This window comes from Bacillus rossius, chromosome 1, assembly GCF_032445375.1.
Source record: "Bacillus rossius redtenbacheri isolate Brsri chromosome 1, Brsri_v3, whole genome shotgun sequence".
Lineage (NCBI taxonomy): Eukaryota > Metazoa > Arthropoda > Insecta > Phasmatodea > Bacillidae > Bacillus > Bacillus rossius.
Genome location: NC_086330.1, coordinates 262,796,640 through 262,809,366, shown reverse-complemented (window position 1 = coordinate 262,809,366; position 12,727 = coordinate 262,796,640). Strand labels below are relative to the sequence as shown.

Here is a 12,727-nt window from a genome sequence, read left to right as displayed (position 1 = left end):
ATATTTGAATTAAACCATCCTTTACTACATGTAATTATTTATCCTTGGAACAAAAACCATTTTGTTGTTGTATTACATACTAATCATAATTACTTTTGTATTAAACTAATTACTTAGCACTATAATGCCTATGTAATAAATAAGGACTGTACAAATACTTTTTATTAATGAGATTTTTGTATTAATAGAGTTTTTATTAATGAGTTTTCACTGTAATTACATATAAATAACAAGCTCTTGCTTACATGACTACACCAACAGTCCATTACTACTACCGACCCCTGGAGAACCACTGTATATCACCACATTCTTTGCTTTCTTATCAGCCACCTCCTCCCCTTACCACCTGACACTTTTTAACTAGTCATTAAACATATATTTTTTTTGTAACTGCAGCTTGGAGTTTCAAGAGAGACCAAGTGATGTAAATCACTCTGCTGATGAAAGTGGCACAAGAAAGTGTCTAGTAAATATGGAATATATCTAACATTTCAAAAATTTTTCATCTGCTTGCAATTTACAATCCAACCAGTTTTTTTTTATAAACTCATGATCAAAAATTTTGGGGACGTGTTAATATTCAGTCACGTTATTTTCGGGTACATACCGTACCATACTTGATAGGGGTGTGCAAATACTCGAAATTGCAAATATTCGTGCAAATCAAATATTTGATTCGATTCACATTCGAAACCAAATTAGGTATTTGAAAATTTCAAATATTCTAAAGTTTTCGAATGTATTAAAATATTACTTTTGTTTGACAAAACGTGTGATACAATAAGCCGAACCTCGAGAAATCATTTTCCCGAGAGACTTAATGGAAGAAAAAAAACTGTAAGCGGACCTTTACTTACATCAAATTTTAGGTTAGGTAAATGGGCATGCTGAGAACAGTTAAAGCCAATGTAGCGTGAAAATTATCATAAATGCTTACGATTTAAATACAAACTTTACGTGATGTGTAGCATAATTAATTTATTATATCCAGTTGTCCTTAGCACAATTTTTGGGCGAGCCATGTGCCATATAAAAGTGTAAAACTATTTTAAAAAATGCCAGCGCATCAACTTTCAATAATAACCTTTAAAAACTAATGCACATATACTCTTTGGTCACCATTCTATTAATTTTACTAATACAAATCTAGAGAATTTTTTTAAGGATAGAAAAGTAAACACAGTTGCCATCATGGCTGCAGCAAAAAAGAAAACGTGTCCGTTTGTGGTTATGGCCAGCAGAGCGGCCCATGGCCAGAGAATTGTGTTGCTAGAATTGCTCCAGCGCACGGTCTAAAAAGGGGAGGTCTGGACACTCCCCAACCAGGCCAGCATGCAAAAGTGGCACACCTAATGTCTCCGCAAATCCGCTCCGCTCCACCAGCTGACCTGTAGCGCTGCTTGTTCTGCGGTGGTATTTTAAGCTTTGTTGTTATGAACAACTCAACATAATAATCATTTAAATTATCATTTAAATGTTAAAAATGCATTAATCTGCAGATATTGATACAGTATTAAATTGGATGTGTTTTTGTTTTATAAGTTTGGGAATTATTTCATAAATAAGGTACTTAAATTAGGTTACGTAGTATTGTTTCCACATTAGCATTGGCGGGAAGACGGGAACTTCATTGTGAGCAAGGAGCATTGATTGTTAGTAAAGAGAATAAGCGTGTATTATTGTAATTGTGAAAATGCCTAACCATTGTGTTGCACCTGGATGCAAAACAAATTATCAGGCAAAGTCGGACGATAAAGTTGCGATATTCCGAGTTCCCAATGATGACAATGTTAGGTAATTGTGGCAGAAACCAATTCCATGAGACAAGTTTGTCCTTTAAAGATCTCATTATGTATGCGAAAAACATTTTGTGGAAGACGACATTCTCACAAAAAACGATCACAAAGATAAGTTCGGAAACGTCATTGGAATAGTAAGTTAAATTTTATTATTTGTATGAATGTATAAAGATTACTTATTTTTGTATAGTATTAATGACCAGCAAAACCCTGACAATACACCATTATTTATAAAATACAAAATTTGCAAAACGAGTGCGGTCTCTTTCTTAAAAAAAAATAATAAAAATCCAAAAATACTTCTATTCAGTGCTCTAAACTTTTCTTTGTTATTTCAAAAGGTGGAGACACGAAATTCCAACTAGTTTAGGAGTAATCGCCGTTTATAATTTACATTAGAATACCTGACGATGGCACTTATTTGTGTAGTAAATAATGTATTGTAAATGCAGGTTTGGTATTGCTATTCAAATACGTAAATCAGCCAAGTTATGTACTTTGTTTCACCCTTTAAATTTAAATGTTAAAATAAAGTGTATTTATTATTATTCGATGAATTTTAAAACGTACGTTACAAAGAACGATGTTTGTTTATTAAGTAAAGTATAGGTAATTTGGAAATTCGTCGTCCAAGTTTTTTACTGTTTATTAAAGGTATTGTGTGTGTAGACAAAGTTTGAGATTGGAACAGAAACAACGTAAGAAAGAATTTTTTACAAATTAAAAATAGGTATATATGTTTTTGTTTTTTATTATCGCGTATTTTCACGTTTTTTGTTCTTATCTTAAAAGAGATAATATAATAAAGCCACTCTAATGAGATTTAATTGTTTCTTGGTTAGCAAAAACTGTTAATTATCTAATATTGTTAACTGTTAATATTCGATTTATTATTATTTACGCGACGTCATACTGTACGCGTACGCAATACGACTCGATTCGTTGCTGTAACATAACATAGCATGTTATGCGATATCAGAAGTAACGAGTACCGTAACGATACGAAAGTAATGAGTACTAATTGTTATAGTAAAGAATACATACGGGTACGTTTTTTTCGTTACTTTTACACCTCTAGATTTTGAACTATCGTTGTATCATATATGTATTATTTACCTCTTGTTTGTTTTTCAAGAGAATTGATAAATTGATAATAACGTCTAGTGAAATATTTCCACCGCAAGACACCTAGCGCTAGAGTTGAATAGCGGACGTCGAACGAACTATGGAGACAGTAAGTAGTCACTTTTATCTGGCGAGTGTCCAGACCTCCCCTTCTTAGACCGTGCTCCAGCGCAATCGCTTTTTAAACTAGCGAAAATGTTACGTAAATAATTAGATAAAATTAAAAAGACACGATACAAAATTCATTAAAAATTATTTTGCCTTGACACGTTTGATTCCATAAGACTCTGAGAACGGAATATTGACCATGCTTACGAGCATTTGTAATAAACAACTCTTTGATATATTGATTGGTAATCGCTTGACTATTTATTGCGGAAAATAAAACTGATACATCGAAGATCTGTTTACTTTCATAAACCTTTTTTGCAGTTTTTAATTTTCAGAATAAGAAGTGAAGTTCAGAACTTTTTTTTCTGCTTCTGGGAACATTGTCACTTCCAAGAGGCAAGGCCTGGATCCAGAACATGTAAAGGAATTGGTCTTTTTGCACTGCAATTTACGTAATGTTGATGGCAAGGTGTAGGCTTGGCTTTTGATGAAGACATTTCTATACCACTGATTGTGTTTTATTACTAAACCTTTAGAAGAGACATAAAAATTTACATGTTACTTGAGTAATAAAAATGTATATAAAGCTAAAGAACATTACTCTTTTAAACAACAATTTGTAATATGCCAAATTTTGACTGTAATTATTCAGATTTATACTTAGAACTTAATTAGAAAATATTCGCAAATTATTCGCTATTCACAAATATTTGCAATTATTTTATTCACATTTGATTTGCATTGAAAAAGTCACATTTGCACTTGAAATATTTTAGAAAAATAATTCTATTATAATATACAAATCTTTCCTTTCAAAAGATGAGTTTTTTATATTTCATTTAATGCTCAGAGGTGAATCATAGTTTGGGGAACCATAGTTATTGCACAGATTTCATAACGTGTTTACAAAAAATAATATATTTTGTGTCAGTTTAAGATTTTAACTCTTCAATCACAATTGCTCATCCATCAAATTGCGTTTCAAGTCCTGTTGAATTACTACAATTAAACAAAAGAGCTCATAACTGTAAAGTGCCTAGATGACTAACACATTCATTGATCATGTATACGCACAACCACGAGGGTCTAGTTTATATAGGTCCAATGCACATGTGTGTGCTTATGATGTTAGTATTGATAACCAGCACAGGTACCTTATACAGGATGATACATGAGAAGTTACCACCACTCACATGGCTCATTCCTTACATAATCTGGAGCAATTCTGTCGTGTAAATGTGAGTCATATTCCAAATGTTGACAGAGTTCTTTGAAAAGTTGTAAATAACGTACAATGAACTTTTAGGCATATGGGGAAGAGCGACACATACCAAACTGCATAAACACGTATCATGCATGCTGCTACAGCTGTATGCAGCCACACAGAGCAATACATGCGGTACATTAAGTGTGTGACCAAGTGTATGGAAGTAGACGGAAACAGTTATTTGTAAGCTTGTAACACGAAGTTGCAATGCTAAAATATGAGCAATACACGACTCTGCCAATACATAGTTGATTTTTTATTATTTTATTAATCATTTTTCTTATGTTTTAATTTACTCTGTAAATATTGAGAAAAGCACCCACAGTTATATGACATATTCTGCTCCAATTGATGAAAGTCCTGTTAGTGATGTTAAATCATTGTGAATCACCAGCATTTACATATGTAAGGTCTTTTCATGCTTAAAAGTACATTTCTAAAAGCCCTTATTCTAGGAACTATCTTCATCACCTTTTGTATCCTTCCACCAAGTGTTTACACACACTACCAAATGCTTCTTTTAATAATCCCCAAACCCAACAACTTGTATCCACGTGTTATGAATGATGTAATACACCTATATTTTTATAAGTATAAATACAGTTATACTTACTCTTTATTACTTTAAAATTTAAAAAGTATACAAAACTATGTTATAAAAGCATACCAATCCATTCATTAATGTACAAATGGGTTTAATGATATGAACTTCATATTTCTTCATCGCAGCCAGCTGATCAGCCTGGACTTAACTTCAGGGAGTTTAGGGCAGTGAATTTTTTAAAATGTTGATTACAAACGAGTTCATTGAGAGGTTCACCAAGACTCAAACTCCATGGCATTTTCCATGGATGGTGGCCCGATTAGCATCCCCAACCCAGTGTATTTTTTCTTTTCATAACCAAGGCCTGGTATGTCAATACATGAATAGAAAAACACTAGTGCCTCTTTCTGCAGTCAGGAGGACCTATACCCTAGCAGAACCCACCTGTCCCAAGAATCACTTGCGCTCACTGCTGTGCGCTTCCTCCCATCTTCGTGACCACGACGACCGCCCACGTGGCCCGAGTGGCTCATATGTTGGGCAAGAGAAAAATGCCCTACAACCAAGTTAACTTATGATCGCAGAGTTGAGAGCCTACAGCTGGAGACTCTGGATCAGCCAGCCAGGGGTAGAACAGGCTCCAGTGGACCAGAAGGCAACATGGACTGTCGGGGGAGACTATGAGCCACTCCACTCCCCTAAGCCCCTTCCCCCTTCTGCTGCAGGAAGTGAGGGACAAGACCTCGACAGCTGACGAAGAGGTCTGTCTGAAGGAGCAAGTGTGCTTGCTTCGTAGCAGGTTTCACATCATTCATGTATTGATGGAAGTTAAACAGTTTGAATTCAGCAACATCAGTAATGGCGCTAAAAACTGCATTCTCATATATGTCATATTAACATGTCAGTCTAGGTATTTCCATACAGAATATTGCAAAAAAATATTGCTATTTAAGATTCAGTAGCTGAGATACGTCATGTACGAGGGACATTCAATAATTAAACAGACAAATTGATGTAAAAATGAAACAGTTTGTAGGAGGAGTTTTGTACTTTCATGACTTTAGGTTGGCATCACTTGGATGAGCTAAGAACAGCTGACAGATAAAAATTGTTGTGTTTATAACCTCAATAATGCTTTTAATGATGGCGTGTCTGCTTGAAGTTTCCACATTAGTTGAACAATGTTCAGTGATACTTTTTTGCTTTCTGAAGGCGAAAAACAGGCTAAACTTTTTCTCACATGATTTCACATTTACAGTATGGTGAAAGTTGTATGAACCTCGGAAATTTTTATGAGTGGGTAGAACGGTTCGAAAACAGTCGAACCTTAGTGACTGATGAGCAACGTCCTGGCCGGCCAGTTGAAGTGTCAACTCCTTCGTTGGAAACCCGCATTGATGACATTTTTCGTGAAGACAGACGTGTTACAGTTGAACATATAGTAAAAAAAGTTGCAGTAAGTTTTGGCATAGTTCATTATGTTATCAGTAACGCTCAAGTACAGCAATACAAGTGCAAAAATGGTCCCGAAAGAGTTAACACAACAACACAAGGAAACAAAACTTAAAGTGTATACAGATTTTAAAGAACGCTATAAAAGGAAATGCGACCCTTTTCTAAGCAAGATTTTAACGTGTGATGAAACACGGGTTCACCATTTGTGAACTAGAGTCTAAAAGACAAAGTATGGAATGGAAGCACACTGGCTCACCTGTCCAAAATAAATTCAGAACACAAGGTTCAATGGGAAAATTCATGTTGACCGTCTTTTGGGATGCCCAAGGTGTCGTCCTTTGTGATTATTTGGAAGATCTCAGCGTACAATAAACAGTGCCTACTACTCAGACATGCTGACAAACAAAGTAAAGCTAGCAATGAGAGAAAAACCTCGCGGATCTCAAAGAAAAGGCGCGATATTGCTACACGACAATGCTCACCCTCAAACCACCAAGCTGACACAAGAAACCAGGGTATGAAAAAATCCTGATTTTTTTAAAAAAATCAAACGTTTTTGATTAAAATTGGGTTTTTTTGATTAAAATACGATTTTTTTTATCAAAATTTAAAAAAATTGTAATCTATGTAATATACAGTACATTTTCATGACTGTTTTCGTGACTTGACTTTGCTCTACAGTACAATTAATAACAGATTAATTCATTTTGTAAAGACAACTAGTCTAATTTTCTTTCTTTGAAATAACCACATTTTAGATTGCATAATGTTTTAAGGAAACATTAATGATGTCACTTTATGAAAAATTTTAGTACAGTAACATAGTTAACATTAGTAAAAAAAAACATGCCTTATAGGAAATAACTACATCATTGAAAATATATCATATTTAAATGTAACTTTGTCACTTCTGTCATCCCTTATAGTCTTATAGTCCAATTGTTCTAAATAAAGTAATTTAAACCAAAACCACAATTTCTTTTTTTTCTTCTTTTCAGAATTGCACACATTCGAGAGTATTCAAAGTAAAACTTCTACATAAAATATTACTTATTTAAAATTTTAAACAAAAATACAAGTTTTGCAGCTTTTTCTGTACCCAGTCGATTTCTTAATGTTGACTGAACCAAACCAGACATACCAAAGAACTGAAAATTTCCTTCCTACAGTTCTAAAATTAGCATTTGACATTGTTGGAAGACAAACCTGTTGCCAAGGAGATATGACACACACACACACAACACAAACACATGAGGTAGAGTAGAGAAGAGAGATAATGAGATGGCATTTAAAGTTACATTCCACCCACCTATATTTAATGTGTTTCAAAATAACTATAAATACATTGTAGAAGAAATTAAGTACTATTCAATTTTCATTCTATCTTTGCAGCAGTCAATTTTTATGTAAGTAGGCATGATTACTTGGTTTAAACAATACAGTATAGGAAATATTAACGTTCATATTATCATATTATAAATTGATTTTATTCACTGATTTAAAAAAAAAAAAAAAAAAATCACATGATTTAAATCATGATTAAAATCACAATTTAAATCATGCTGATTAAAATCAACATACCCTGCAAGAAACCATTAAAAAAATTGGTTTGGAGATACTACCTCATCCTCTCTACAGTCCAGATTTGGCTCCCTCGGATTTTCATTTGTCTGTTCCACCCAAGAAGGCATTACGTGGAAAAAAGTTCAGTAGCAATCAGGAGGTTAGTAGCAAAGTGGAGGTCAAGGAAACTGTTGAAAAGTAGCTCAAACAACAAGACAAAGACTTCTTTGCATCAGGTATAAAAAAACTAGTTCATCGTTGGGATAAGTGTATTAATACTGGTAGGAACTATGTTGAGAAGTAGTAAAGTTTCATTTTGTAAAAATACACAGTTTTCTTTCTACATTAATTTGTCTCTTTAATTATTGAATGGCCCTCATAATATAACAATATTTTTAAATACATAAATAAGTTGTACTTCATGATCATGATTTATCACATAAAAAATTAAAAAGTATTCAATACTGTTTTTTAAATGGATACCAATTCATTTATTACCACACATAAAGGTTTTATAACACAGAATTTCTAATTCCTTTATTGCAGCCAGCTGGTCAACTTGGACTTACAAACGTTACGTAGTTAAGGGTAGCGTTTAGATAAGTGAAAGTTGACTGCATTTGTGTTTTGTTTTTCTGTCTGAAAATGATGAGGTGGTAGTATCTCATACTGGAATCACCACAGTGCAAGACAGCGAGGGGAGAGACACGATGCGACAGCAAAATATTGCTTTATATTTTGTTCTATTTAATTGTAATGTATGAGAAACATATATAATATTAATTTTAAATTAATTTTGTAAAACTCAATTTGCTTGAACACATTTCAAAGATTTCACAGATAAATTTGGTGATCAAAATGTTACACAATTCGCTAATAACATGCACCAGTCAAACCCGCTTTCAAACATCAAATTCTGTTGCTTATTTCAGCATGATGCTCGTGACCCAATGAAAATACAAAAACATTCTAAAAGGGGAAGTCTGTCACATCCTCCATTTTTGTTGAGCGGATGATACAAATGTATAGAATGTATTTGGCTATAAGAATTGTATCAGAGCATCAGGCCTCTCCTGGAGCCCGGCCGGCTCCGAGGCAGATACTCACACTGGCAGGAGACCTCGAGGAACAGCTTCTCCATCTGAGGGTGGAGCGCGTGCACCAGCGAGTGGCCGTTGATGACGACGGCGAAGCCCCCGCCCCCTTCCGCCTCCTCCGCGTGGCAGCCGCGCTGGTACTCCGACTCACTGGACAGTCACCCCCACGAGTCAGCCAACCTCCGGGGCACCTCCGCACCTGCTTTGCTAGCGACACACTCCACACAATATGAGCGATGCTACTGTCAACGTGGACCATGGAGAGATCTCTTCTACCTTGATATTTTTTTTGTAAATAACTACGTATATTTTGAAAACTCGACAAACTAAACCTGTAGTTGTGACTACAAAAAAACATTGATTACCTGTGATTTTAAAGATGACAGCAAATATCCTTACATTCCTTCTCTCTTCCCCACTCATTTCAGAGTGAAACCACAATAAAAAGCAGTAGCAAGTCTCACTTTGTCACCCAAATGAGAGACCTACCTGATAAACAGCACTGTAAAAAAGGTTAACATAGTTACTGTATTAGTCAAATCATTTTTAATTTTAAAATTTTTTTAATATAAATTTTTTTTTCTTGGAAAGTTTAAGCACAATGTTTAGGAACCTATTTCATAAATAGAGTCAAGATTTTGTGGTGTTATTTTAAGACAAATTTCGGTGTAAAGAAATAAAGATTTCGGTGTTATATGGTTTTATTTTTTTGCTCAAAATACCCACAGCAAAATTTTCTTGCTTTTCTGTACGACATGCAAATTTATTAAAACAAATATTAATAAACACTAAAACCTCATGATCTAATCACAATTAAGTTCATTTGCAAATTCATAAATTCAAACTTTTAAATAACTACTAAAAATTTCACGACTTAATTACAATCACATACACTACAAAATTACACAATTAAGCACTTCCAAAGTTACTATTAAGACGGTTTTATTGAAATGCTATCATAGTTAAATTTTCCGCATTTTCTGGAGTGAGACGTTGTCTTCTGTCACTAACTACCAGTGAGTACCTGAAAAATTAACGTTCTGCATCAACATTTGATGTTGGGAACCAGATTGCCCTTAAACTGGCTTGAGAAAATTCACTGTAGTCCCCTTTAAGGGAGCACAGTACCTTTGCAACATCAATTTGACTTGTTTCTGGCAATGAAAGTTCATCCTCAATTATTTTTTTGAAAGCAACGTAGCCATGTATGAATGTATCAATGGGAAGATGGGAAACAGAAGGCAAGTTATGCAGAGACTTCTGTAAGTTTGCATCTTCTATGCTAACCCTACTCACATTTCTTGGGTTGAACAGCAAATTAATGGCATTAAAGACTTTTAGACCAGGATGTCGTTTAACAGATGAGTTTTGCCTCAAACGCTTATGTTTCTCACTCGCGACATGTTCCACAATCGTATCGCGTCTCTCGTAGTCTAGCCTGCAGTTACAGAATTTGCACATTAAAATTTTATCACTGAAATAAAATCCTTCGCTGGAAAATTCTTTCGATCGGTCACTGGCAAAAACCTTCGTTTTAGGCATTATCAAAATTTTTTAATCACATAGGAAGAATTTAACCTCTTAATACGCAAAAACTTGCCATGCTGGAAAGATCAAAACAGTGGAGAATAGATGCGAATACAAACGCATACCGAATACCAACATACGTACGTGAAAATTAATACCGACATAAACATGTACTATTTATTATTTACAATCGTTACATTAAGCAGGGTTAATTTTATTTTCATACCCTACGTACTTTATTTTAAATAAACAGTAAAAGCAATGCGCTTTAGTGTTGATATTTAAATTATTAAAAACGTAATCTTAGAAAAACATATTTTGGAAGTTTGTTATTTTTGTATTTACAGAAAGTGAACGGCGGCCATTGTATCATAGTTATCAACATCTTAAATTATTATGGTACACAAGATTACAGTTTAAAGAAAATATTAAGTTAATTCCGAGACTTCATTTTAAAATCTATAATGAATCACTGTCGCATATAATATATGGTTGCTAGTTACTGTCAGAAATATTTGATTGTGCTGAAGATAGTGAATTGTCCTTACAGAATGGGAATAAAACGTAAATAATCAGGATAGACGAAATTTCGTGACATATCACGGATTTCGCACAATTTCGTTTTATTTCGTGTTTTCAAGCGGTTTTCGGCGTTATTTTGTTTTATCGCGCATTACCATATAATCGTGTCTCTATTCATTAAACTTGACATTTACAGGATATTCACACAATCTGTAATAAAATTTCCCTTATTATTTGCAGACTCTCCCTAAACAAAATTTAAAATTTCCCTTACTATTTTCTTTGCTTTGGTTTAATAATTTACCTATAAAACAATTTTCTAAAATAAATAAATAAATAATATCTAGGTTCCACCATCCCCACAGCTTGCCTAGTTTTTTCTCCACTTTCTTTATTTAAAAAAGAACGCCAATTTATAGTGTAGGACAGCAAAATACCATTTGAAAAAAAAAAATAATGCTTTCACAGTCTGGGTGACAGCAGATTGGAACATTATATTTTCCTTTCAAATTATTATTACCAGTAGATTTCAGTGAATTTTACAGGATGTCAAGTAAAATTCCTGAAAGTCACTGACCTCTTCCATCTGCCCTGACTTTTCCTGATTTTCATTAATTTTCCAGAATGTGAACACCCAGAGTTAATACACATGACACTCATGTTAGAATAGAAAAATTAGGTAAACATATAATGAGATGTTTATGTTCCACTAAATAAACAAGCTCTCCTAGAATGACATGAAAAATATTGTAAAATGTTCTCCATTTGAAAAAAAAGTTCAGGAATGTGACAATTACAAGTCGAAATCAAAGAGGGACTAAACCCTTCCTGAGCCTGATATGCAGGGCCGGTGCAAGGTAAATTGGCGCCCTAGGTGAAAAACCTGAGACAAACTAGAAGTATTACGGTGCATAGAATGTCATGAAGGCCATATGTTGGTCGCACTTTAGTTTTTAGCACAATTGCACGAAATAAGGAATAAATAAAACGTTTATATAAGTCTGATGCTGTTGGTTGTACTAGCTGGAATATATTTGACATTAGATACCAGAACAGAAATAAACAGATGATTCACAAGGAAAAAGTTGTTAAATATATACGCAATGAAAAAAATTGGCTGTCTGTAAATTCGGTTAACGGACGATAGTTAAACGTGACGTCATAACAAAACATTGATGAAATGATTGCATACTTTTATGAATAAAATTGAATCATTTTTATTTTAATATTAAAATAATAAATACGTACTTGAAATTATACTAGTAATCAGATTTTTAAAATGCAAGATTAATTAACCTTTATTGCCAAAATTGTTGTAATAAGCAATGAAAACCACAGATTAAAATTCATAGAGAATATTTTACGTTTTAATAGTCTTCTAGTGCTCAAAATGATATGCAATTGTGGCACCGGGCACAAAATTTTATTTATAATTCATTAATAATAACGCCCCTCGCGATAAACAAAGGAAAATATGTATTAACCAGTGCCTGATTCCCGCAACAGCTAATAGATAGCACGATTCGTTCGGTTCGCGTCCGTCACCATAGATGGCAGCACCGTACGAGAATAATATTATTTCATTTTTATAATACAATTTTATAACAAATACACATCCCAAATACACAAAACTTATTTATAATGTGTTACAATATTTTTTAAAACATTGTGCAAAATATCCCGGGTGTAATTTGAATTATTGTGTGTAACTGTAAAA

At 33.7% G+C, this 12,727-nt stretch overlaps 1 protein-coding gene across 4 annotated transcripts in view; it reads right to left on the bottom strand.

Annotated features, from left to right (window-relative positions):
- The window catches only part of LOC134527542 (phospholipid-transporting ATPase ID), a 341,327-nt gene that overhangs the window by 43,384 nt on the left and 285,216 nt on the right, over window positions 1-12,727 (bottom strand). For all 4 annotated transcript variants that reach the window (XM_063360302.1, XM_063360303.1, XM_063360304.1 and 1 more), the window contains one exon: window positions 8,972-9,111. In XM_063360302.1, coding sequence (XP_063216372.1) covers window positions 8,972-9,111 — 140 coding nt within the window. The remainder of the gene's footprint in view (window positions 1-8,971; window positions 9,112-12,727) is intronic.